Source organism: Gadus morhua, chromosome 16 (assembly GCF_902167405.1).
Source record: "Gadus morhua chromosome 16, gadMor3.0, whole genome shotgun sequence".
Taxonomy (NCBI): Eukaryota; Metazoa; Chordata; class Actinopteri; order Gadiformes; family Gadidae; genus Gadus; species Gadus morhua.
In genome coordinates this window covers 727,867-755,275 of record NC_044063.1, presented here as the reverse complement: position 1 = coordinate 755,275, position 27,409 = coordinate 727,867, and the positions used below count along the sequence as shown (strand labels likewise).

The following is a 27,409-nucleotide window of genomic DNA, read 5'->3' as shown; positions in this document are numbered from 1 at the left end:
CTCCTCCTCTCAGACCCTGACCTCCTTCCTCTTCCTCCTCTCAGACCCTGACCTCCTTCCTCTTCCTCTTCCTCCCTCTCAGAGCGTGTTCTGAGTCACCGCTCCACATCAGTCGACCTTCACCGGACCAGGGACCAGATATCAAGCTAGCACGTCAGCATGTCCCTGCTAGCACCGCTAGGGGGTGCTCCTCATGCTAACTCATGGTACCTCTTCCTCGGCTGCTGCCGTTGAAATGAGCCAATACACGTCCTCTTCCACCTCCTCCTCTTCCTCTTCCTGCTCGCATTTAAGACAACATCTTACTGACTAAACTAGGGTTTAGTGGCCAGCCCTAGAGGGTCTGGCCCCCGCCGTCGGCCCCCGGGGGCCAGCGTGTCAGAGGAAAGGTTCAGTGAAGACGTACACATGACGCCATGTCATCCGTTTTAAACATTAGGTCGATTTTATTTCAAATGTTATACATAAAACTTTAGTTTTGTTCTTTTTTTAATTTAGCTAAACAAATATTCATATATTGTGTATTTCATAAAAAAAAAGGAAACATTTGAAACATTTTTAAATATTAATAATTCTTATTTACAATTTAAAACAGTGCAGGAAATAATAACCAAAAAATGACATTATCATAATCATAAAAATGTTATAAAACATATTTTTTTTCCTTTTTGAAAATCTGCAAGCAGACGTTTCCAGACTGTTAGGCGAGGAAGCAGCGGCGGGCGCAGCTTACATTCAGTCAGAGCCTGGGGTGCGTTCAAGAGACCCGATGATGCATGGACTTAAGACATACGTAATCCAAGCGCTTTCCGTTTTTAAAAATCACAGTTCTCATTCAAAACCATTAAAGAGCATGATGGCGTAATAGTGGCAATATAGATATATAGAAATCGTTGTTTAATACAAACTGGTCGGCTACATGTTACATTTCCTCGTTTGGTTGAACGCACCACAAGCCCGGTGTGTTCTGTGGTTTATAAAGGGCAGGGTTAAAAAGAGTGTGTGTGTGTGTGTGTGTGCGTGTGTGCATGTATGTGTGTGTGCGTGCACTTTACGTGCCTGCTCCCTTTCCTCCCTTTGTTTCTTGATGAGTACACGGATGGTAAAGGAATGGCCGATGATCCAAACGCTTCTACAGATGAGATGAAACCTCTACAATCAAACACATCGTCTACCAGTCCAGCCGTCTGGCCTCTACAGCGTCAACACTTCAACAGGACTAGACTACAGACCACACAGACCACGGCCTACCACACGGCTGACCCCCTCTGAGAGCTACCCTTCCCATAGTCCCTCCTGCTCCCTGGTTCCCGGGCTGAGCCACCACTACAGACGGCAGAAACTAAGATACAGTTCATAGAAATCGGATTTTATAATAAGTGGATGGATGAAAATTAGAGTGAACAGGCATGGAGCCCCCTCCCCCCATACTGGGACCAGTCTAGGGTCTACTGGTCCAGGGTCTACTGGTCCACTACTGGCCATTCAGAAGGCGCTGTGGCGTTCCGTTCCTCGTGGTCTTGCGTGAGGAATCTGGGAGGGAGAGGGGAGAGAGGGGGGTCAGGAGGAGGAGGAGGGCCGAGGAGAACCGAGGAGAACCGGGGAGAACCGGGATCCAGAGGAGCAGGGTGTGAGCTTGATGAACACAGACAGGAGGAGAGAAGAAGAGAGAGGAGGAGAGGAGAGGAGAGGAGAGGAGGAGAGGAGGAGGAGAGGAGGAGAGGAGAGGAGAGGAGAGGAGAGGAGAGGAGAGGTGGGGAGAGGAGGAGAGGAGAGGTGGAGAGAGGAGAGGAGAGGAGGAGAGGAGAGGAGGAGGAGAGAGGTGAGAGGAGGAGAGAGGAGAGGAGAGAGGAGAGGAGGAGAGAGGAGAGGAGATGAGAGAGGTGAGAGGAGGAGAGAAGGAGAAAGGAGAGGAGAGAGGGAGAGGAGGAGAGAGAGGAGGAGGGGAGAGAGAGAAGAGAGGATAGCAGAGAGGAGAGGAGGGAGGTGAGAGGAGGAGAGAGGAGAGAGGAGAGAGAGGAGTGAGGAGGAGAGAGGAGGATAGGAGGAGGAGAGAGGGGGAGGGAGGAGGAGAGGGAGACAGGGGGAGGCTACAACGTACCCGGTTTAAAAGCAGCGGAGAGAGAGCTGTGAGAGAGAGAGGAGCCGGCGGAGGCTAGAATGCTTTTTCGAAGCTGTGACACAAACAGAAGACGAAAATGAAACCGGGAAAATGCATTGGGAAGAGCAACACATGAAATGGCGACGCTGGCTCCAAGAAGAGGAAGAGGAAGAGGAGAAGGAACAGCAGAGGCTGAGGATGAGGACGAGGTGGTGGGTCATGGTCCTGGTTCAGACCTGCTCGTTCATGATGGCCGACAGCTCACTGAGCAGGTCCCTGTAGTGAGCCCTCATCTCCTCCTGGTACTCCAGCTGGTCCTCCTTGATCAGACGCTCGTTGACGTCCAGGGCCTGGCCGCACGCGTCCGCAAAGCGCCTGCAGCCGCCACGGGAGACACGGGTTAGGGGCGTGAGGGTGGTCCCAGTGAGGCCCTGGTCCCGCCCCCCCGGCCCCGCTGGGGGCCACCTACCTGAAGATCTCCTTCAGCAGCTTCACCTGGTTGTCAGGGTACTTCTTAGCGTTCTTCTCCTCCAGGAAGGCCCGGGCGTAGGCCATAGGCCCCGCGTTGACCTGGGGGCGGACCGGATCACAGGATCACACACCATGACACGGGATCACAGGGATCACACCATGACACGGGATCACAGGGATCACGACACAGGATCACACACCATGACACGGGATCACAGGGATCACACCATGACACGGGATCACAGGGATCACGACACAGGATCACACACCATGACACGGGATCACAGGGATCACAGGATCACACACCATGACACGGGATCACAGGGATCACACCATGACACGGGATCACAGGGATCACGACACAGGATCACACACCATGACACGGGATCACAGGGATCACAGGATCACACACCATGACACGGGATCACAGGGATCACACCATGACACGGGATCACAGGGATCACAGGATCACACACCATAACACGGGATCACAGGGATCACACCATGACACGGGATCACAGGGATCACAGGATCACACACCATGACACGGGATCACAGGGATCACACCATGACACGGGATCACAGGGATCACGACACAGGATCACACACCATGACACGGGATCACAGGGATCACGACACAGGATCACACACCATGACACAGGATCACACGGGATCACAGGATCACACACCATGACACGGGATCACAGGGATCACACCATGACACGGGATCACAGGGATCACACGGGATCACAGGGATCACACACCATGACACGGGATCACACGGGATCACACACTGTGACATGGGATCACATGGGCCACACGGGATCACATGGGATCACAAATGACAACACGCAATCATACACAATTTGTGTGTGTTATCAGTGTGTTATCATTGTGTTATGCGTGTTTGTGTGTGTTATGTTTGTGCCCGTCAGTCAGCTGACTCCACCTTGGCACTGACGCTGCCTTGCAGTTTGAGCTGCAGCCGGATCATGTCCACTTCCTGCATGCTGCACAGCGCGTTGAGCTCCGACACCTTGCGGGACATCTCGTCGATGGCCACCTCCAGGGGGTTCATCTCCGTGCTCTGCTGCTCCACCACCTGGATGCGCTTCTTCAGGTAGGGGAAGCTGGAGCTGGCTGCGGGGGGGGGGGGGGGGGGGGGGAAACGGGGTGAGGAGACGCATGGCTTCACTCAGTCCACCCGGAGCAGCCATGTTGAAATCTATGTGTGGCGGGAGTTTAAAGAAGACCTTCTGTCTGACACAAGGCCTTCTGGACTTTACCATGGGGCCCTAACATGGAACCTGAACGCTGCTCAGTGGAACCTCCTCCTGCTCAGTAGAACCTCCTGCTGAGGATGGGGTTCAGTAGAACCTGTTGCTCAGTAGAACCTGCTGCTCAGTAGAACCTCCTGCTCTGTGGGGTGTTCAGTAGAACCTGCTGCTCAGTAGAACCTCAGTAGAACCTTAATAGAACCTACTGCTCAGTAGAACCTACTGCTCAGTAGAACCTCCGTAGAACCTACTGCTCAGTAGAACCTACTGCTCAGCAGAACCTCAGTAGAACCTCCTGCTCAGTAGAACCTACTGCTCAGTAGAACCTCAGTAGAACCTCCTGCTCAGTAGAACCTCAGTAGAACCTACTGCTCAGTGGGGGTCAGTAGAACCTACTGCTCAGTGGGGGTCAGTATAACCTACTGCTCAGTGGGGGTCAGTATAACCTACTGCTCAGTAGAACCTCAGTAGAACCTCCTGCTCAGTAGAACCTCAGTAGAACCTCCTGCTCAGTAGAACCTACTGCTCAGTAGAACCTCAGTAGAACCTCCTGCTCAGTAGAACCTCAGTAGAACCTACTGCTCAGTAGAACCTACTGCTCAGTGGGGGTCAGTAGAACCTCCTGCTCAGTAGAACCTCAGTAGAACCTCCTGCTCTGTAGAACCTCAGTAGAACCTCAGTAGAACCTCCTGCTCAGTAGAACCTCAGTAGAACCTCCTGCTCAGTAGAACCTACTGCTCAGTAGAACCTCAGTAGAACCTCCTGCTCAGTAGAACCTCAGTAGAACCGACTGCTCAGTAGAACCTACTGCTCAGTAGAACCTCAGTAGAACCTCAATAGAACCTACTGCTCAGTGGGGGTAAGTAGAACCTCAGTAGAACCTACTGCTCAGTAGAACCTACTGCTCAGTACGGTGCGCCTCTTGCACTGCTCCTCCACCTCTCCGTGCTTCTTGCCCGACAGCGTGAAGGGCGTCTCGAACACGAAGCGGCTAATGTTGTGGTGCTTCTCGAAGTCTGTGCGCTTGTCCTGCTCCTCCTCGCCGTCGAAGAAGGGGACCACGTAGGTTACCTGGATGTACGCGAAGCGGGGGTCCAGGTCTTTGGGGTTCACCTGAGGGGGGAGAGTGGTCAGCAGGGGTCAGGCCTACCACCTCATTCAGAACACACCTCATCCACAGCCACGTCTGGGACCCAGGTCCATGATGTCATTAGGGGCGGGGTCAGGGGGCGTCCTGCTCGAGGAGGCCTACCGGTAGAGCGCGGACATGGGGGATCGAACCAAAACGTTTCGATGGGAATTTGGAGAACCGGTCCATTCCAATCCCCTGTTGTGCCGTTATAGATGCTGCTCACCTTGTTGGAGTCCTGGATCATCTTCACGTTGTCCGCCCCAAACTTGTCTGAGTAGAGCTTGAGGAGCCTCTGGGAGATCTCAGACAGACCCGTGAGCTTGGGTTCCTTGTAGATGAACTCCTTACTCTCCTCCTCCTCAAAGAAACCCTGGAGCACGCACACGCACACGCACACACACACACGCACACACACACACACACACACAGCGATAAGAGAGGGGTTAGTTTCTGAATGGATCCTAATAATTGTTTATATCTTTTAGCTTTCGTTTTCTCTTCCGTGTAAAAACGAACTGAGGGATGTCGCCCCCTTGTGGCGTTTCTGGTTCAGCAGCGAGTAACAGAACATCAACGCCATGTTGTTCACGGGGAGGGTCAGAGGACATTCTCAGGGCATCCAAGGGGTCAGAGTATATGTAAATGAGGGTTACTAAACAGTGTCAGCCTTCCAGCGGTTACTACCTGTTGGGTTGAGCAGGGACTCACACACTGTTTAACACGATTTGGGTCAATGGAAGCAGTCGATTGGCTAGTGTAGGACGACAGGATGGATATCTGCATTAATGTGGAGAAGGTAACAGAGGAGACAGCGGGCCGGGAGGGCACGGTCAGGGGGCGAGCAGTGCTGGTTAATAGTGGAGCAGCAGGAGAGAAAAGGGAGGAACAACACTCTCATCAGAGAGGAACTTACCGCAATCTGGACAAGAAAATAGAAGAAGAAGAAAAGAGCAGACAGAGAAATTAAAAGATCTGAAGGTAAAAGAAAGAGGCTTTCCTTCTCCTTTTCATTTCAAAGCCGTCTCCATCCATAAGACAGTTCCTCCTTCATAAGACAGAGCCTACTTATTAAAGAGAGAGCCACCATCTCTAACATGATCAGCTCCAAAATAAAGAGAACCACAGCCTCCACCATGATCAGCTCTTTACTAAAGAGAGAACCACCACCTCCACCATGATCAGCTCTTTACTAAAGAGAGAACCACCACCTCCACCGTGATCAGCTCTTTACTAAAGAGAGAACCACCACCTCCACCATGATCAGCTCTTTACTAAAGAGAGAACCACCACCTCCACCATGATCAGCTCTTTACTAAAGAGAGAACCACCACCTCCACCATGATCAGCTCCTCGTCTTCTAAGGGTGATGGAGTCCATGTCCTGTAGAGTACGCACTCTGAGGACTGTGTGTGTATTTGTGTGTGTAACGTGTGTGTGTGTGTGCAACATTCATTGAAGCAGCGTTGGGGGCGTGTCTTAGGGTCAGGTGACCAGCGCCCAGGTGAGTGCTCTGTGGGGGGTCATCACCTGTCCGTAGAACGCCACGCGGTAGTAGCGGCCGAACAGACGCTTCTCAGAGTTCACCACCTCCGTCACCTTCAGGTAGGAGCGATGGATGTCGTAGTACAGCTCCGACAGCCTCTGAGGTACACAGGTGAGCACGCACACACACACACACCCACACACGCACACACACGCAGGCACACACAAACACACAACGTTAAACACCCTTCAGGGTGTTTAACGTAGGTACCACTTAGGCATGGTTAAATAAAAAGATATCACCTTGAAGTCCCGCCTCTTTTCAAAGACAGCGATGATGGGCTTGTTGATGTCGGCGATGAGCTCGTAGCGCTCGGACTTCCACAGGTAGTCCACACACAGCTCCAGCTGCTCCACCAGGGTGTCCTGCCCGGGGGAGGGAGGGAGGGGGGGGGGGTGTCAATGGAGAAGGCTAACAGGCCCCTGAGGACGTCTGAACCTGAGCAGTGTGGGGGTCACTGAGCTGTCCTGCAGAGAGCACCTTATTCAGGTTCAGGGTTGGCAAAGTGCTGTGCAGACAGATACCATGACCGGTAGAGCTGCTTCAGGGTTAGGGTAGGTGCTGCTCAGGGTGCTGCTCAGGGTGCTGCTCAGGGTGCTGCTCAGGGTGCTCTACAGGGTGCTGCTCAGGGTGCTCTACAGGGTGCTCTACAGGGTGCTCTACAGGGTGCTCAACAGGATGCTGCTCAGGGTGCTGCTCAGGGTGCTCTACAGGGTGCTCTACAGGGTACTCTACAGGGTGCTCAACAGGATGCTGCTCAGGGTGCTGCTCAGGGTGCTCTACAGGGTGCTCTACAGGGTGCTCTACAGGGTGCTCAACAGGGTGCTGCTCAGGGTGCTGCTCAGGGTGCTCTACAGGGTGCTCTACAGGGTGCTGCTCAGGGTGCTCTACAGGGTGCTCTACAGGGTGCTCTACAGGGTGCTCTACAGGGTGCTCAACAGGATGCTGCTCAGGGTGCTCTACAGGGTGCTCTACAGGTCGCTCCACAGGGTGCTCTACAGGGTGCTCTACAGGGTGCTCTACAGGGTGCTCTACAGGGTGCTCTACGGGGTGCTCTACAGGTCGCTCCACAGGGTGCTCTACAGGGGGCCGTACCTCGGTGTAGGGCGTATCCAGGGTACCGGTGTCCTCCTTCATGGCTCCTTCCTCCTTGACGTTTGGACTGATGCACATGAAGGCCGCCCAGCCCATGGAGAAGGAGGCTGGGGGCCACACAGAGAGCAGGTCAGCGCTACGTCCCGGGCCTGGACCCAGGGCCCCGGGCCTGGACCCAGGGCCCCGGGCCTGGACCCACGGCCCCGGGCCTGGACCCAGGGCCCCGGGCCTGGACCCACGGCCCCGGCCCTGGACCCAGGCCCGGGGCCGTGGGTCCAGGCCCGGGGCCCTGGGACCAGGCCGCCTCTGAGCCCCCCCGGAGGAGCAGGGCTGGACAGAGTGCTCTGGTAGGGGGGGCTCACGTCACCGTCAAACCTTCATTACTCTAGCAACACAAAATCACTGTGGGTGGGCAGTGGGGAAGGTTTGGGGGCACCAGGGAGGTCCCCCAGGGGTCAGACCCCCCAGGGACAGGCAGCGACCGAACGGGGGCCGGAGAGCACTGCAGGACCACCCCCCCCCCCCCCCCCCCCGGTAGGACCACTCACTGTCAGAGTCCCGGGTGCTGGTTAGTAAGGAGCTACGGTTAAAGACAGGGCTTTCCTCTGCAGCCACGTGGGACATCCGGGCCTTGTCCGCCCTCCAGTAGCCTGTTTGGTGAGGAGGGAGGGAGCAGGGTTACAGGACACACTCGCTGGGTCTGAGAAGAGCTGGAGCAGCAAGCAGAACAAGGCTAACAGGTGGGAGCTAACAGGTGACAGCTAATAGGTGGCAGCCAGCAGGTGAAAGGCTAGCCGGTGAGGGCTAACAGGTGACAGCTAGCAGGTTAGAGCTAGCAGGTGAAAGGCTAGCCGGTGAGGGCTAACAGGTGACGGCTAGCAGGTTAGAGCTAGCAGGTGAGAGCTAGCAGGTTAGAGCTAGCAGGTGACAGCTAGCAGGCTAGAGCTAGCAGGTGAGAGCTAGCAGGTAACAGCTAGCAGGTGAGAGCTAACGGGTGAGAGCTAGCAGGTGAAAGGCTAACAGGTGAAAGGCTAACAGGTGAAAGGCTAGCCGGTGAGAGCTAGCAGGTGAAAGGCTATATGGGACAATGGTAAAGCATGCTAAGCAGCCATGCTACAGACATATAATGCCATGTTGACCCCCAGTCAAAGGTTCAGCACAGTAATGTATGATATGGTACAGTACGGTACAGTACAGTACAGTACGATCCGGTACTCTACAGCACCGTACAGTACAGTACGAACCGGTACGCTACAGTACCGTACAGTACGGTACTGTACCGTACAGTACAGTACGGTACAGTACAGTACTGTATGGTACAGTACTATACTGTACTGTCGTGTACCGTACTGTACCGTACAGTACGGTACCGAGTACATCACGACCACGTGTCTCGTGCTAGGGTCCCTGCTGTGATGAAACCTGAACTCGATGAACGAGGAGCTAGTCTCGGTGATGCACTCCAGACCTAACAGCACTTTGACAGCAGACACGTATGCACTGACGTCAACACAAACACACTCATACATACAGACACACACACTCACACATACAGACACACACACCGACACACACACACACACCGACACACACACACACACTGACACACACACACACAAAAAATTGCAAACACACAGCCACACAAAAAACAGCCACACACACACACACACACACACACGCACACACACAAAGACACGCACACACACACACACACACAAACACAAACACACACAGCAGGCGTTGTGTACTCACCTCTCCTCTTGAGCGATTCAGCAATCAGAGCAGATATGTGGATGTAGCACATTGCCGCCTGGCAGAGACACAACACAAAACACACACAGCAGGTTAACACTGTCTCACTGAAGGACTCTGTTACCACACACAGCAGGTTAACACTGTCTCACTGAAGGAGAGCCACTCTGGTACCACACACAGCAGGTTAACACTGTCTCACTGAAGGAGAGCCACTCTGTTACCACACACAGCAGGTTAACACTGTCTCACTGACGGAGAGCCACTCTATTACCACACACAGCAGGTTAACACTGTCTCACTGAAGGAGAGCCACTCTGGTACCACACACAGCAGGTTTACACTGTCTCACTGACGGAGAGCCACTCTGTTACCACACACAGCAGGTTAACACTGTCTCACTGACGGAGAGCCACTCTGTTACCACACACAGCAGGTTAACACTGTCTCACTGACGGAGAGCCACTCTGTTACCACACACAGCAGGTTAACACTGTCTCACTGAAGGAGAGCCCCTCTGTTACCACACACAGCAGGTTAACACTGTCTCACTGAAGGAGAGCCACTCTGGTACCACACACGGCAGGTTAACACTGTCTCACTGACGGAGAGCCACTCTGTTACCACACACAGCAGGTTAACACTGTCTCACTGAAGGACTCTGTTACCACACACAGCAGGTTAACACTGTCTCACTGAAGGAGAGCCACTCTGGTACCACACACAGCAGGTTAACACTGTCTCACTGACGGAGAGCCACTCTGTTACCACACACAGCAGGTTAACACTGTCTCACTGAAGGAGAGCCACTCTGTTACCACACACAGCAGGTTAACACTGTCTCACTGAAGGAGAGCCACTCTGGTACCACACACAGCAGGTTAACACTGTCTCACTGACGGAGAGCCACTCTGTTACCACACACAGCAGGTTAACACTGTCTCACTGAAGGAGAGCCACTCTGTTACCACACACAGCAGGTTAACACTGTCTCACTGAAGGAGAGCCACTCTGTTACATGTGGCAGGAGAGTGGAGCGGTTCTAAGGCCTTCCAGTCCCAGGCTGAGAGGTCCTGCGTTGATACTCCACCCCCCAGTTCGTACGCGGTGTTGGCTTAGCTCAGCAGGTAGAGCAGTTGTCTTGTAACTGAAAGGTTGCTAGTTCGATCCCCAGCTCCTCCTAGCTGAGTGTTGATGTGTCCCTGAGCGAGACACTTAACCCTAACTGCTCCTGACGGGCTGGCTGTCACCTTGCATGGTTCACTCTGTGTGTCAATGTGTGTATTAAATGATTTAAGTCGCTTTGGATACAAGCATCTGCTAATTGTAATTGGCAAAGGAGGAGTTTGGTCCCAACCCTCGTTCAACCCTTCCTTAAACGATAAACCGACTGCATTAGTACAGCGCTGTGCCAACCAGCGGCCACTCAAAGCGGAGGTGACCCAGCCCTCACGACCCCGTGACCTATCGGAGAGGTCGCAGAAGGGTTGCCGGGCGACGGCGGCGGCGGCGGGGCGAGGGGGGGCTCACCTCGGACAGGTCCCCGTTGCGGACGTGCACCTTGGCCATGCTCTCCAGCCAGGTGCGCCGCAGCTCGGGCGTGGAGGCGTAGGAGTTGGCCAGGCTGACCTGCAGGTCCACCAGCATCTCGGGGTCCTTCTCGTGCTCCTTCATCTGCGCCGTGGCCATCAGCACCGTGCGGATCCTCTTGGTCAGGTCCTTCACCTCCGCCGGGAACGGCGTGCTCTGGGGACAGGAGCGCAGGAGGTCGTCAGCGCCGGCCCCCCACTGGCTGAGGGCGGCAGGAGGCGGGGCTTCTTACCTTGAGGGGCGCGTCCCCGTTGGCGAAGTTGTTGATGATGGCGAGGGACTGCTGGAAGCGGGATCCCCCGATGCCCGCGTCCGCGATCAGCTGACTCACCGCCTTGATCACCTGGAGGGGGGGGGGCAGGGTGAGGCTCTGGACCAATCAGGGTGAGGCTCTGGACCAATCAGGGTGAGGCTCTGCACCAATCAGAGTGAGGCTCTGGACCAATCAGGGTGAGGCTCTGGACCAATCAGAGTGAGGCTCTGGACCAATCAGAGTGAGGCTCTGGACCAATCAGGGTGAGGCTCTGGACCAATCAGAGTGAGGCTCTGGACCAATCAGAGTGAGGCTCTGGACCAATCAGAGCGAGGCTCTGGACCAATCAGAGTGAGGCTCTGGACCAATCAGGGTGAGGCTCTGGACCAATCAGGGTGAGGCTCTGGACCAATCAGAGTGAGGCTCTGGACCAATCAGAGTGAGGCTCTGGACCAATCAGAGTGAGGCTCTGGATCAATCAGAGTGAGGCTCTGGACCAATCAGAGTGAGGCTCTGGACCAATCAGAGTGAGGCTCTGGACCAATCAGGGTGAGGCTCTGGACCAATCAGGGTGAGGCTCTGGACCAATCAGAGTGAGGCTCTGGACCAATCAGAGTGAGGCTCTGGACCAATCAGAGTGAGGCTCTGGACCATGTACCAGTAAAGGCTGGAATCTCTCTGTCACACACACAGACACACACACAGACACACACACACACACACACACGCGCCCCACTGACCTGCAGGTGGGAGCGGACCATGGACTTGCCCTTGGTGAACTCAAAGTTGTGCCTCATGACGCAGTAGAGCAGGGCCGAGGCCTCCGTCTGGGTGGAGCTGGAGCGATGGTTGCAGCACTTCAGGATCTCGTAACAGAGGCAGCCGCACAGGTCCGCCTTCCCCTGGAAGAAGGCGCTGGGGAACTAGAGGGAGGGGCTTCACCTTAATACCACAACGCCTGGGGGGGGCAATTAACCCACATCTCGTGATGGGTATAGTGTGTCTGCGTGTCTGGTGTCTGCAGTCTGTCAGTCCATCCTACCTTCTGGACGAAGAGTCTGAGGGCAGCGAAGACGTGGCGCAGAGTGGTGGTGGACTGGTTGATCTGGAAGAAGAGGAGGTAGGTATCCAGAACCTTCTTCATCACGTTCTGGCCCTCGTCCATCAATAGCTGCTTCTGGACACACACACACACAAACATACACACACAGGATAATGTCAATGAACTGACCGACATCTATGTTAAGGTGCTTTATTTAATTGTGCCTATATAGTAACCATTGTCATGCTGAAGAGTTTGACATTGAGTGCGTCTGTGTCTGTGTGCATCGCATTTGAGATGAGCTGTTTGCCCCAACTGCCAACCGGAGGGCGGCAGAGTGTCAGCGAGAACACAGGACTGTGTTTCCCCCCCCGCCACCAGAGGGCAGCAGAGTGTCAGCAACAACACAGGACTGTGTTTCCCCCCCGCCACCAGAGGGCAGCAGAGTGTCAACGAGAACACAGGTCTGTGTTTCCCCCACCGCCACCAGAGGGCAGCGGAGTGTCAGCGAGAACACAGGACTGTGTTTCCCCTCCCGCCACCAGAGGGCAGCAGAGTGTCAACGAAAACACAGGACTGTGTTTCCCCCCCCGCCACCAGAGGGCAGCAGAGTGTCAACGAGAACACAGGACTGTGTTTCCCCCCCCGCCACCAGAGGGCAGCAGAGTGTCAGCGACAACACAGCAGGACTGTGCTTCCCCCCCCGCCACCAGAGGGCAGCAGAGTGTCAGCGACAACACAGCAGGACTGTGTTTCTCAAGTGGCTGGCAGCCATATTTCTTTCTGCTCCTTTGACAATAAGCGATTGTCTGATGTGAGGAATGTGAGGACTACATTACGAGTGTTGGGGGGGGCGGCGGCGGGGAGAGGCAGACCTTGTGGTGTTGTACGAACAGTCCCAGGACGTCCAGCACGGTGAGGGACACCTCTGTCGACAGGTTGGCCTCGATGTCCGTGGGGCTCAAGGTGTCGCCCTCGGGGATGTTCCCATCTAAACACACACACACACACACACACACGCACACCGTTACAGCGACGTGGGGGGCTGCAGGGGGTCATGCACTGGGGGGCCATGAGGGGAGAATGGAGAAGAGCTTGTGCCGTGTTTAAGAGAGAGAGAGCGATAGAGAGCGAGAGCCAGGGATTAAAGTGAAAAAAAATCTTCTGACTGAAATTTTATTCGCGCTACAGCCAGGTCACGTGCAGTGTGTGAAACATGTTCCAGGTTAGGTTACTTGACACCTGCTTAAGAAATACAAATGTATAAGACGTCAGCACCAAATGCAGCCATCACGTTTAAATGCTCGACCAATACTGTTTTACAGGAGGAGGATTTTAAACAGCTGTTCTTTTGCATCTATTGTAATTTTTTTGTTGTCTTTTCAATTAGACTCTAAGATTTTTTTTTTGCAAAGCTTGTCTCATATTTTACTCTCTAAAAAAGGCTTGCCATCGTTCCCCGTTTCCGTCAGCCATGCCCATCTCCATTTATTTTTTTGTGTTTTATCAATATCCGATACATCAGAGCCGTCAATCATTATAAGGGAGTTCATACTAGCTTAACTTTCGCTCTGACACTCAACACTAACACAACAAAGAGACGTAAGATGTGGCGCGAAAATGGTGTGTATATATATACATTTGTATATAATATATTTAATATATATTTAATATATAATCGGGATGTACATTAAAATGCTTGTGTTTTCAGTCAATTTTAACGGTAGACCTTTTAAATACTCACTATATAATTTGACAATTTTACCGGCGTTGACGTACGACGACATAATACACGCGTGTATTATGTCCATGTTCGAAACTGCATACTACCGTACTGCCGACTACATACTGCGCGGTATGTACTGTATACTGCATACTGAATGTGGGATTCAGTATGCAGTATACAGCAGACCGACTGCACCGCAGTATACAGTATGCAAGTTTCCCAGAATGCATTTCGCGGCAGCGGTAGCGGCAAAGCTGCTAAAAGCAGTTTTAATTCTCGCTTCAGTGCTGTTAATACATCACTTTCTTAAGTTTTAATATTTTTTTATGCGAGAAAGTACCTATTTAGATCCTTAATATGCGATTAGTTTATCCAAATGACGCCTGTTTGTAAATTTGTCCCGACGTTATCGGAGATGTGAAGTGGCCTCTGTGAACTCCAAATGACGGAAATCCGTCGTAGCGACGGAGAACTTTAATCCATGGCGAGAGCGAGAGAGAGAGAGAGAGCGAGAGCGCGACAGAGAGAGCGACAGAGAGAGAGCGAGAGACAGAGACAGAGACAGAGACAGAGACAGAGACAGAGAGCGAGCGAGAGCGAGCGACACAGACAGACAGACAGACAGACAGACAGACAGACAGACAGACAGACAGACAGACAGACAGACAGACAGAACAGTGTGTGCGTGAGTGCTTTCTTTACATGCATGCAGGGCTTTGTTACCCGTCTCCATCATGTGCAGCAGCTTGGGGTTGCTCAGGGCGTTCTTCCCTCTGATGATGGGCATGGTCTGAGAGCGGGCGTGTCTGTGGCCGTCGCCCCCGGACACCGCCATCCTGAGGAGGGCCAATCAGCAGCTCATTACACCAACAGCCAATCGGCCGCTACTCTGAATACACTCTGATGCTTCTCACTACAGGGATTAAAGTCCAGAAATAGAGAGGACACAAATGGGTTTTCAAAACTCCAACTCAAACTGTTGCTATCTAGAACCAACAGCACTTACAGTAGCAGTAGTAGTAACAGTACTTCTTATACTGTGATGTTCGGTCATCCTATACAGATATGATACGATTCACGGGACAGCGAGGCTGACAGAGACAGGGAAGCTGTGACTTGAGTGTGAATCAAAACAGGGCATTACACAGACAAAGACTTGTCAATCACAACACACGGCATGCTGGGAAGCCAGTTGACAGATCACACTGCATGAATACAGACACACGGCCGAGGTGAGACGACGGGAGGCCGCTGGATGTCTCTCTGTGCGTCTGTTCAGGTTAACTGCTTTAGGAACGGTAGAACCCCTCGTTATCAGATTTACTGTTGGACTCCTTCAATGCAAAGGTCTCAGTTAAAGTAAACTATGTACACACAAAAGAAGATGCATGATTAAACTGCGTTCCTATCGGCGCTCCTCTGAAATACTTCTACATTATTCTACATATTCAATGTAACGTATGTATATATGATGTGTATAGTATGTGTTCTACATATTAGATGTATTGTATACATCCTATATATTGTAAGTGTTCTAAAGAATTAGACAGTAGAGGAGAAGCAGGAGGAGGAGGTGGAGGAGGAGGAGGGGGGTTACCATTGTGGGAGAAGGCCAGTGGGATGGGAGGACTGGGCGTGTTGGGAGTGCTGGTTAGAGCCCTTCTGGTTGGACTGGGCCAGCTTAACTGCCGCCGCTAGCTTCCTGGTCACGAGCCAATCACATCACAGCTGGGATTAGTTGTTGTAAACATGGCTGTGTGTTCATTAATAGTCAGGAAGGGTCGTTACCACCAAGAGGTCCGTGGGCCTGCTTGGATCAATCAGGACAATTGGACTCAAAAGAATTACATTCATAAAAGTTGTTTTGGTGCTCAGTGGTTATGATTACAAGTCATATTATGTTATATCATGTTATATATTGACATTTTATCTCCATTATTTTAGCGTGGTTACAGGTGGATAAGGGATATTCACAAGGCAAGATAACAATTGGAAGGATTAGTAGCCCAATATAAGTGTGAAACTTTAATGTTTAGGACAGTTTGTGTCTGAGGTCGCTGGCTTTAAGTGCCGCCCACGCTAAAACATTTAGCTGTTCAAAGAGGAACTAAAATGTGTCAACCCCAAGGGTTAAGCTCAATCTTAGTCTGCAGCACAGCCTCCTCTGTCTGGAGGTAACCACGATGAAGGAGAAACTTCACCGGCCTCTTCATCTTAGTCTGCAGCACAGCCTCCTCTGTCTCGAGGTAACCACGATGAAGGAGAACCTTCACCGGCCTCTTCATCTTAGTCTGCAGCACAGCCTCCTCTGTCTCGAGGTAACCACGATGAAGGAGAACCTTCACCGGCCTCTTCACCGGCCGAGGACTCAACGTGTTGAGAGGCTACACCGACCCACAAGGCGTCCGACTCAAAGAGTCCAACGGCAGGGCCCCGGGGCCGGGGTGATCCGTGCTCCCGTGTCCGAAGACCGGCAGACCGAGCTTAGGCCACAGGCGGGCTCAGAGCCGCCCCGGGAATGCTGTGCTCCCGGGAAGGGGTCTCAGCTCCCAGCAGGCCACTCAGGATCATGAAGCAGCCCCCACCCCCACATCGATGTGCCTGCGCAGCCACATTGAGCATCCATTAACACCGAGGGGGGGGGGGGGCATGCAGGGCAGACAGAGGACATGCCAAGCACACAGTGAGATGCAGTGGGCGGGGAGGGGGGGCTGAACAGAACTGAAGAACCTCTTCAGCGGGAACACATCAGTTTCTCGGGTCGGAGTGTGTGCTACACGTGTTGGAGGGTGTGTGTGAACGCATGCGTCTGTCTGCAGTCTCCCATATTTATTTATAACACATTGAGCAGGAAGAGACACGGTCCCCTGTGAGGGACTGGGCCCAGGCCAGCGTTCAAGCCGTGGCCGGGCTCAGCGCTCAGCCAGCCCCTAGGCGACGTCTCGCCTGGGGGCCGCGTCTGAGAGAGCAGGTTCTGGAGCTAGCCTCCTCCTGCTGCTCCGTCCTCCAGGTGGTCCCCGGGAGCCTTCGGCTGGCTCAGACATCGCAGCATCTTAATGCCGAAGAGGAAACCGGCTCATTTATTGAGGAGGGAGGAACCAGGCTGACAGAAAGGGTCTGGCCATGCCAACGGCTGTGCTTCAGTCAGAGAGACGCACACAGACACACACGCACTCACACACAGACACACATACACAGAGACACATGCAAACACACAGAGACACACGCACACACACACACACACACACACAGAGACAGCTACAAGCCGATCCTGTGTTTGCTGACTCAGACGGTAGAATCTCCAGCAGAGCCTTTCTGTTGGCGGATCCAGGACCTTCAGCCCCTCCCCCTCCACAATCCCCCACAATGCCCTGCTGCTAGACACTCTTCCCTGATCGTGTCCACGCATACAGAACACACATTAGTGTGTCCCCTTGACTCGTCGGTTCTATATATGCGCATATTTCCGTGTGCGCCTGTTTCTCTGCAGCCCCAGGGCTCGCAGCGGGACGGTCCATGTGGATTGGTCTGAGCGAAGCCTTCTGGCCTGCCTATGGACCACGTTGTCCCCACTGGGGTGTAGGGTAATATAGGGGCGGCTTAGCTCAGGAGGGAGAGCGGGCTCACTTGGAACCGGAAGGTTGCTAGTTGGATCCCCGGCTCCTCCTAGCTGTCCCGGAGCCTCACCCTGCAGCTCCCCCCCAGCTGGCTGTGGCCCTGGGGGCTCGACCCCCAGCTGGCTGTGGCCCTGGGGGCTCGACCCCCAGCTGGCTGTGGCCCTGGGGGCTCGACCCCCAGCTGGCTGTCGCCCTGGGGGCTCGACCCCCAGCTGGCTGTCGCCCTGGGGGCCAACCCCGCCGTGCGATGTGAAGGTGGGTATTGACCGTTGCTTTAGGATGTCATGAGTCACGAGGACACTAGGGGGCGGTGTGATGCGTCGCGGCGGCAGTCTCTCACCTGGCAATGTGCCGCTTCCCCAGGAACCGGAAGTGCTGCAGACACAGTCTGGGGAGCAGAGCAGAGGTCAGGGGTCAGGGTTCAGGGGTCAGGGTTCTCAGGGTTCAGAGTTCTCAGGGTTCAGGGTTCTCAGTGCACAGGGTTCTCAGGGTTCAGGGTTCTCAGGGTTTGTTTGTGTGGGTTCCCTCCGGGTTCTAAAGTGCACGCGTTTGAGGAGCAGAGCTGGAACCGCTCGGGCCAGATGCTGACACAGGAAACACAGGCGGTTAATTTACGGAACAGTTTCTGGGGAAAGAGAAGACTCTGAGGGATTACAGTCCTCCTCCCTCTCTACTCTCTCTCTCTCCCCCTCGCCCTCTTCTCTCCCTCTCTGCTCTCGTTCTCTTCTCTCTCCCTCTCTCCCTTGTTCTCTTCTCTCCCCCTTGCTCTGTTCTCTCCCTCTCTCCTCCTCCCTCTCTCCCCCTCGTTCTCTTCTCTCCCTCTCTCCCCCTCGTTCTCTGGTCTCCCTCTATTCTCTCAGTCTCTACTCTCGCTCTCTCACACCAACTCCCAAACATTCATTTCCTTCTCTGGTCGGTGCCAACTTTCCCCTTTCTTTCCTTCCCTCCACTCTGCTCTTCTCTCTCTGCCCCCCCCCCCCCCCCCCCTCCCCCAGGATACGGCTGGCGAGGTTTCAGCGCTCAGCAGCACTTACTCCAGGATGTTGAAGAAGTCCGAGATCTCCTGGTGGACCGCCCGGTGCCAGTAGGACACCAGAACATCTGGAAACACAAACAAAGAGAAGCACAAGTGAGGAGTACCGTAAGACGGGGGTTGTATCTATGGTGGAAACCCTTTGGATTCAGGAGGGCTTCAGACATGCAGGCGGGCTGTTAGACGCCTGTACGACTGTAGACTGTACGCCTGTAGACTGTACACCTATACGCATGTAGACTGTACGCCTGTAGGCTGTACGCCTTTACGCCTGTAGACTGTACGCCTGTACTGTACGCCTTTAGACTGTATGACTGTAGACTCTAGACTGTCGACTGTACGACTGTAAGACTGTAGACTCTAAACTGTATGACTGTACCCCTGTAGACTGTAGACAATCGACTGTAGACTGTAAGACTGTAGACTCTAAACTCTATGACTGTACCCCTGTAGACTGTAGACAATCGACTGTAGACTCTAGACTGTCGACTGTACGACTGTAAGACTGTAGACTCTAAACTGTATGACTGTACCCCTGTAGACTGTAGACTGTCGACTGTGTCACAACCCTAATGAGGGGAGCCTAACAAGCTCATTGACAACACCTGAACTGGGCTTATTTAAGTAAACCTGTGAGCCCAGTGACAGTGTGGTTCTCCTTTGGGAGGCACCACTTATTGTTTGTTCCTTTGGTCTTTTGGTTTAGTTGTATCCTAGGTTTGTTTACACCGTACAACACTACACCCATACACTTTTACATACACACCCGCTTACATCACTGACTAGATTGAATACACACGCCATACATTCACCTGGTTGTAATAAACCTTTTTGTTAACAAACTCAGTCAATTGTGTCCGTCTCCCCTCTTTGCCACAACCGCCACGGTCAGCTTGTGACAACTGTATGACTGTAGACTGGAGACTGTCGACTGTACGACTGTAGACTTTAGACTGTAGACTGTAGACTGTACGACTGTAGACTGTATGACTGTAGACTGTAGACTGAAGACTGTAGACTGTATACTGTCGGATGTCGACTGTATGACTATGACTGTAGACTGTAGACTGTACGACCGTCGACTGTACGACTGTACGACTATATGACTGTAGACTGTCGACTGTAGACTGTACGACTATATGACTGTACGACTCTCGACTGTACGACTGTACGACTGTACGACTGTAAGACTGTAGACTATATGACTGTAGACTGTCGACTGTAGACTGTACGACTATATGACTGTAGACTGTCGACTGTAGACTGTACGAATGTAGGCTGTAGGACTGTAGGCTGTACGACTGTAGGCTGTACGACAGTATGACTGTATGACTGTAGACTGTTGACTGTAGACTGTACGACTGTAGACTGTACAACTGTATGACTGTAGGCTGTACGACTGTAGGCTGTAGACTGTACGACTGCAGGCCAGCAGGGCTGAGCAGTAGGGTTAGGGGTTAGGGTTAGGTTTGGGTTCCTGACCCTTCAGAGATGGTCTTCATTATGTCAGCGGGGCTGAGCTGTAGGGTTAGGGGTTAGGGTTAGGTTCCTGACCTTCAGAGATGGTCTTCATTATGTGCAGGAAGCACATAAGGAGGCTGCGGGTCTCAGCCTGGTCCAGCTTGTCACAGCGGGAGCCGTAGCCAATCAGGGACTGGGGGCGGGCGAACTGAGGGACAGAGAACACACATTCAGGGGTCCGGAGTAATAACATGTTAACAGCAGAGTAATGCCATGCTAACATTACCCAGAGTAATGCCATGGTAACATACTCGAGTACTGCCATGGTAACATATTGAAGTAATGCCATGGTAACAATGCCATAGTGGTGAGTAAGCACAGCTATCTTTAATTATTGTGGATTTCAGCCCTCAGTCCTCTTTGTAGACGCACTGTGGTGCTCCGTTAACGACAGACGATCTGGTGGCTGGTTTGATCTCGTTGTCTCTTCATGAGAGTCCCGTTAGTTATCACGTATTTACCAAGTTTACAAAGATGGCCGAGATGAACGTTAACACAACTGTGTTTCTGTTCTACATCTTCTGCTTCTAGGAAGACCCTTGGTGACGATGTCTCGTGCTTTAAAGCATCCCAAATGATGCATCTGGCACTAACTGTGTGTTGTACGTCCAGGCAGGTAAACAGTACGTAGCATGGTGTAGCATCTTACCCTATCTGTCTCTGTAGCGTACGGGTAATGGGTTAACCTAGTGATGGTTAGTGCTGCTTCTGCTCTGTACGGGAAATGGGTTAACCTAGTGATGGTTAGTGCTGCTTCTGCTCTGTACGGGTAATGGGTTAACCTAGTGATGGTTAGTGCTGCTTCTGCTCTGTACGGGTAATGGGTTAACCTAGTGATGGTTAGTGCTGCTTCTGCTCTGTACGGGTAATGGGTTAACCTAGTGATGGTTAGTGCTGCTTCTGCTCTGTACGGGTAATGGGTTAACCTAGTGATGGTTAGTGCTGCTTCTGCTCTGTACGGGTAATGGGTTAACCTAGTGATGGTTAGTGCTGGGCACTTGGTTCTATGAACATCCGTACTGTACCCACACTAATGGAAGTGGCTCCAAACGAACTGTACGACCTCTCACCTTCTCACAGCCGTCGGCCTTGTCCCCGCCCCCCTCGGCGCTGCACGGGTTGGAGTCCACGCTGAGCAGCGAGCCGCGGCACTCCGCCTGGGTCCCCGTGGCAACCGCCAGAGAGGAGAACGCTGGTGGGGGAGGAGAGATTGTATTCATAATTTCATATACACACACACACACACACACACACACACACACACACACACACACACACAGACTACCTGTGATGGAGTTGAGCACTTCTTTGGAGAAGGACGCGTCCACTGAGTTGCCATGGCGAACCACGTGGGGGGTCAGGCCCCCGGCCGCCACCCCGCCCACGCTCAGGTCGTCCCGGGACCCCTGGAGGAGGAGACAGCGGGGGGGCTCCAGTAAGAGCTGGTGGGGGGGGGGGGTACCTGGGTGCGGGTGGGGGGGGGTACCTGGGTGCTGGTGGGGGGGGGGTACCTGGGTGCTGGTGGGGGGGGGTACCTGGGTGCTGGTGGGGGGGGGGGTACCTGGGTGCTGGTGGGGGGGGGGTACCTGGGTGCTGGTGGGGGGGGGGTACCTGGGTGCTGGTGGGGGGGGGTACCTGGGTGCTGGTGGGGGGGGGGGTACCTGGGTGCTGGTGGGGGGGGGGGTACCTGGGTGCTGGTGGGGGGGGGTACCTGGGTGCTGGTGGGGGGGGGGGTACCTGGGTGCTGGTGGGGGGGGGGGTACCTGGGTGCTGGTGGGGGGGGGGTACCTGGGTGCTGGTGGGGGGGGGGTACCTGGGTGCTGGTGGGGGGGGGGTACCTGGGTGCTGGAGGTGTAGTAGATGGGGAACATGTCCCGCAGGAAGAAGCGCGGCATGTTGTCCAGGATGAGGCCGTACAGCGGCAGGTAGAGGGAGGCGATCCGGGCCTGCTTCTCCTGTTAGGGGGCGGGACTCAGCGTCAGGGGGCGGGACTAACCCTAACCACCTTGAACCGACCGCCTCCATAAGGTCCAGTCAACACAAAGCTTTCCTCCCGTAGTTCTTAGACCCGACTACTGCTAGTCCGACCCGGTTAGGAGGAGGGGCTTCAGGTGAACAACAAACTGAGCATCCACTGAGATGGTTGCTATGGTGACACTGAGTGAGTGAGGGAGGGAATGTTTCTGTGTCTGTGCGTGTCTGTGTGTGTGTGTGTGTTTGTGCGTGACTGTGTGTGTGTGTGTGTGTGTGTGTGTGTGTGTGTGTGTGTGTGTGTGTGTGTGTGTGTGTGTGTGTGTGTGTGTGTGTGTGTGTGTGTCTGTGTGTGTGTTTGTGTGTGTCTGTGTGCGTGGGTCAGGGTTGTGTTTCCTAGAAGTGATGCATGTAGAGGAGAAGGGTGATGTGCTTGAGTGAGTGAGTGAGTGTGTCTATGTGTGCATGTGTGCGTGGCTGCCTTTGTGTATCTGTGCGTGTGCGTGGCTCTGTGGCGGTGGCCCACCTTGGTGGCGTAGCGGCCGTCCAGGGAGTGCTTGGCCATCAGGGTCTTGAGCGTGGCGAGGGCCAGGTGCCGCAGGTCCTGCTCGTCCTGCAGCGCCAGGCCCAGCTCCCGCAGCAGCAGCCCCGTCAGGAAGTGCTTCCTGCAGAACTCCCCGGTCAGGGTGTACTCCGGCACACAGACTGCAGAGGAGGGGGGAGGAGGGGGGAGAGGTCAGGCTGTACTCCGGCACACAGACTGCAGAGGAGGGGGGAGGAGGGGGGAGAGGTCAGGCTGTACTCCAGCACACACACTGCAGAGGAGGGGGGAGAGGAGGGGGGAGGAGGGGGGAGGAGGGGGGAGAGGTCAGGCTGTACTCCGGCACACAGACTGCAGAGGAGGGGGGAGGAGGGGGGAGGAGGGGGGAGAGGTCAGAATGTACTCCAGCACACACACTGCAGAGGAGGGGGGAGGAGGGGGGAGGAGGGGGGAGAGGTCAGGCTGTACTCCGGCACACACACTGCAGAGGAGGGGGGAGGAGGGGGGAGAGGAGGGGGAGGAGGGGGAGGAGGGGGGAGAGGAGGGGGGGAGGAGGGGGGAGGAGGGGGAGGAGGGGGGAGAGGAGGGGGGAGGAGGGGGGAGGAGGGGGAGGAGGGGGGAGAGGTCAGGCTGTACTCCAGCACACACGCTGCAGAGGAGGGGGGAGGAGGGGGGAGGAGGGGGGAGAGGTCAGGCTGTACTCCAGAGAGGAGGGGGGAGAGGAGGGGGGAGGGGGGGGGGAGAGGTCAGGCTGTACTCCAGAGAGGAGGGGGGAGGAGGGGGGAGAGGTCAGGCTGTACTCCAGAGAGGAGGGGGGAGAGGAGGGGGGAGGAGGGGGGGAGAGGTCAGGCTGTACTCCAGAGAGGAGGGGGGAGGAGGGGGGAGAGGTCAGGCTGTACTCCAGAGAGGAGGGGGGGGAGGAGGGGGGAGGAGGGGGGGAGAGGTCAGGCTGTACTCCAGAGAGGAGGGGGGGGAGGAGGGGGGAGAGGTCAGGCTGTACTCCAGAGAGGAGGGGGGGGAGGAGGGGGGAGAGGTAAGGCTGTACTCCAGAGACGAGGGGGGAGAGGAGGGGGGAGGAGGGGGGGAGAGGTCAGGCTGTACTCCAGAGAGGAGGGGGGAGGAGGGGGGAGAGGTTCAGGCTGTACTCCAGCACACACACTGGAGAGGAGGGGTGAGGAGGGGGGAGGAAGGGGGAGAGGAGGGGGAGCCTTCACTGGGATACAGATTACCGTCATCAATTCAATACAAACTAGCTTTGATTTATCTGATATCTATTTATTATTTGCTTTTGGGTTTTTACTATTTAATTCAAATTGCATTATGGTTTATTTGCATATTCATTGTTTCATTGTATGTTTCATGACGTTTACCAGATTTAACATCTTTTTACATAGTGTAATTTATAAAACAAAGATATTCAATTGAATGCAATGCTGACTTCCCTTCTGTTCAACAAAATGATCTCACAAATCCTCAGACCTCATGGCCAGAGATGAGGCATACAATGAGAACAATCTCTGAAGATGTTAATGTAACATTAATCAGGAATGAGTGAAGATAGTTACCATGGCAACTTGATGGCACTGGTGATGCATTGTCTGATATGGACAGAAAGAGAAAGAGCAAGAACAGAGAGGAAGAGGAAGAGAGAGAAAGAGAGAGAAAGAGACAGACAGACAGACAGACAGACAGACAGACAGACAGACAGACAGACAGACAGACAGACAGACAGACAGACAGACAGACAGAGAGAGTGAGGGTAAAGTAAGAATAAGAGAGGCGGGTCGTTAAATGACAGATGGACCAATGATCAATGAGGTCAGTGATGATTGACAGCAGCCGTTGGGGGGGGCAGCCTCTAGCCTCCTACCTGTGATGCGGGCCGAGGGGAGGGGCAGGCTGAGGGGGATGTAGTGCTCATGGTTACACACCTCCCTCAGGAACTCAAACTTCAGCTCACACAGCATCTGCCAACACAGAGAGGAGGTACGGTAGTGCTGCCTGCTCTGCACGCCGCTCAGGGTTCAACAGATCACAGTCAGGATAATGATGTCGTCACCGACGCCAACACAGAGAGGAGGTACGGTAGTGCTGCCTGCTCTGCACGCCGCTCAGGGTTCAACAGATCACAGTCAGGATAATGATGTCGTCACCGACGCCAACACAGAGAGGAGGTACGGTAGTGCTGCCTGCTCTGCACGCCGCTCAGGGTTCAACAGATCACAGTCAGGATAATGATGTCGTCACCGACGCCAACACAGAGAGGAGGTACGGTAGTGCTGCCTGCTCTGCACGCCGCTCAGGGTTCAACAGATCACAGTCAGGATAATGATGTCGTCACCGACGCCAACACAGAGAGGAGGTACGGTAGTGCTGCCTGCTCTGCACGCCGCTCAGGGTTCAACAGATCACAGTCAGGATAATGATGTCGTCACCGACGCCAACACAGAGAGGAGGTACGGTAGTGCTGCCTGCTCTGCACGCCGCTCAGGGTTCAACAGATCACAGTCAGGATAATGATGTCGTCACCGACGCCAACACAGAGAGGAGGTACGGTAGTGCTGCCTGCTCTGCACGCCGCTCAGGGTTCAACAGATCACAGTCAGGATAATGATGTCGTCACCGACGCCAACACAGAGAGGAGGTACGGTAGTGCTGCCTGCTCTGCACGCCGCTCAGGGTTCAACAGATCACAGTCAGGATAATGATGTCGTCACCGACGCCAAACACGTGTGCATTGACTTCAACTCATAGCAGCGTACATCTCCCACTCTGAGGGTTCAACAGGGGTGGAGCCCGGGTTACCTTGCTGTCGGAGGCGGTGATCATGGTGACGTAGTTACTGATGAGTTTGAAGGTGAAGCCTCGGTCCATCAGGGTGAAGCACCGCTGCAGAGGAGAGGGCGAGACAGGTTAGGGTGAGACAGGTTAGGGTGAGACAGGGTTAGGGTGAGACAGGGTTAGGGTCAGACAGGGTTAGGGTCAGACAGGGTTAGGGTGAGACAGGTTAGGGTGAGACAGGGTTAGGGTGAGACAGGTTAGGGTGAGACAGGGTTAGGGTGAGACAGGGTTAGGGTGAGACAGGGTTAGGGTGAGACAGGGTTAGGGTGAGACAGGTTAGGGTGAGACAGGTTAGGGTGAGACAGGGTTAGGGTGAGACAGGGTTAGGGTCAGACAGGTTAGGGTGAGACAGGGTTAGGGTTAGGGTCAGACAGGTTAGGGTGAGACAGGGTTAGGGTGAGACAGGGTTAGGGTCAGACAGGTTAGGGTCAGACAGGGCTAGGTTCAGACAGGGCTAGGGTCAGACAGGGTTAGGGTGAGACAGGGTTAGGGTTAGGGTCAGACAGGTTAGGGTGAGACAGGGTTAGGGTGAGACAGGTTAGGGTGAGACAGGGTTAGGGTGAGACAGGGTTAGGGTCAGACAGGTTAGGGTGAGACAGGGTTAGGGTGAGACAGGGTTAGGGTCAGACAGGGTTAGGGTGAGACAGGGTTAGGGTGAGACAGGGTTAGGGTGAGACAGGGTTAGGGTGAGACAGGGTTAGGGCGAGACAGGTTAGGGTGAGACAGGGTTAGGGTCAGACAGGGTTAGGGTCAGACAGGGTTAGGGTGAGACAGGGTTAGGGTGAGACAGGGTTAGGGTGAGACAGGGTTAGGGTGAGACAGGGTTCGGGTGAGACAGGCTTTGGGTGAGACAGGGTTCGGGTGAGACAGGGTAAGGTTCAGAGAGGGTAAGGTTCAGAGAGGGTTAGGGTGAGACAGAATTAGGGTCAGACAGGGTGAGACAGGGTTAGGTTCAGACAGGTTTAGGGTGAGACAGGGTTAGGGTCAGACAGAGTAAGGTTCAGACAGGGTTAGGGTCAGACAGGTTTAGGGCCAGACAGGGTTAGGGTCAGAGAGCAAAAGGTGGGAGGAGAGGGACCCCCCCCTACGAGGTCTACTCAGACGTGGTTCCCTATCAGGTCCTCAGACCCAGGCCGCTACCTTGACGAACGCGGCCACGGCCAGCGTGGTGCTGCGGGTCTCCTCCGGTAGCTCCTTGTGCTTCCAGTAGACGTGGTCCGAGAGCGTCTCCAGTAGGGTCTCCAGTCGGCCCAGGTAGGAGGAGGGGAACCGCTGGGGCCGGGGCAGCTGGGGGGGGGGGGGGGGGGGGGGGGGCAGGAGAGAACACCTCTAGATGATGGACCCAACACCTGAGGCAACATCTGGACTCAAGATCCAAAATGTAAGACTGGGACAAATCTACAGCGCAGCAAAGTGATTTAAAGTGTAATAATAATGAGGAATGTTGGCGTAATTTAGTGTCTCTCTGTGTTCACATTTCTCAGTCTAGGAACAGGCCAGTGCCTCTCCCACTGATACAAGGTGTTATTTCCAACATTCCACCATTTGTTATTTCCCATCAAGGACAAACCAACCCGGTCGTCTGGGACATAGCCAGGGCCGTATAACTTATCAAAGGAGACATAGCTTCTGTTCTTTTGTCATTCACGTTTTCATTCCTATAATACTGGCCCCAAACCTTTGGTTCGGTGACAAGAGGGATCGACAGCCAAGGAGCACGTCTGGAGACTGCTCCTCACCTCCTACACTGAGACTATCCACCAAGTCTGTATCTGTTGTATTTCATCCTGGAACCATCATCTATTCAACCCTCTAATCCAACCTGTCAAGCTGCCTTGATTTCCACTTCAAGAATTACTACTAGAACGGAAAAATACACAACGCAGAGTCTATACAAACAGTT

The 27,409-nt window shown here is 54.1% G+C and overlaps 1 protein-coding gene across 10 annotated transcripts in view; it reads right to left on the bottom strand.

The window, feature by feature from the left end:
• Positions 1-422: 422 nt before the first annotated feature.
• Positions 423-27,409, bottom strand: part of dock10 (dedicator of cytokinesis 10) — an 84,924-nt gene continuing 57,937 nt past the window's right edge. For 3 of the 10 annotated variants that reach the window (XM_030337365.1, XM_030337362.1, XM_030337366.1), the window contains exons 28-57: positions 26,647-26,793; positions 25,471-25,554; positions 24,536-24,632; positions 24,231-24,263; positions 22,651-22,829; positions 21,992-22,108; positions 21,439-21,559; positions 21,224-21,345; positions 20,187-20,301; positions 18,634-18,700; positions 17,940-17,987; positions 15,580-15,684; positions 14,685-14,818; positions 13,132-13,247; positions 12,257-12,391; positions 11,955-12,137; positions 11,194-11,304; positions 10,902-11,117; positions 9,372-9,429; positions 8,168-8,269; positions 7,620-7,726; positions 6,767-6,889; positions 6,509-6,622; positions 5,205-5,351; positions 4,752-4,962; positions 3,522-3,712; positions 2,571-2,671; positions 2,338-2,476; positions 2,102-2,174; positions 423-1,533 (exon numbers count right to left, since the gene is read on the bottom strand). In XM_030337365.1, the coding sequence (XP_030193225.1) occupies positions 1,475-1,533; positions 2,102-2,174; positions 2,338-2,476; positions 2,571-2,671; positions 3,522-3,712; positions 4,752-4,962; positions 5,205-5,351; positions 6,509-6,622; positions 6,767-6,889; positions 7,620-7,726; positions 8,168-8,269; positions 9,372-9,429; positions 10,902-11,117; positions 11,194-11,304; positions 11,955-12,137; positions 12,257-12,391; positions 13,132-13,247; positions 14,685-14,818; positions 15,580-15,684; positions 17,940-17,987; positions 18,634-18,700; positions 20,187-20,301; positions 21,224-21,345; positions 21,439-21,559; positions 21,992-22,108; positions 22,651-22,829; positions 24,231-24,263; positions 24,536-24,632; positions 25,471-25,554; positions 26,647-26,793 (3,555 nt within the window). In that variant the 3' untranslated portion in view covers positions 423-1,474. Of the gene's footprint in view, positions 1,534-2,101; positions 2,175-2,331; positions 2,477-2,570; positions 2,672-3,521; positions 3,713-4,751; positions 4,963-5,204; positions 5,352-6,508; positions 6,623-6,766; positions 6,890-7,619; positions 7,727-8,167; positions 8,270-9,371; positions 9,430-10,901; positions 11,118-11,193; positions 11,305-11,954; positions 12,138-12,256; positions 12,392-13,131; positions 13,248-14,684; positions 14,819-15,579; positions 15,685-17,939; positions 17,988-18,633; positions 18,701-20,186; positions 20,302-21,223; positions 21,346-21,438; positions 21,560-21,991; positions 22,109-22,650; positions 22,830-24,230; positions 24,264-24,535; positions 24,633-25,470; positions 25,555-26,646; positions 26,794-27,409 lie in introns of those variants that run through there. The other 7 variants (XM_030337363.1, XM_030337368.1, XM_030337364.1 and 4 more) reach the window with 7 other exon arrangements.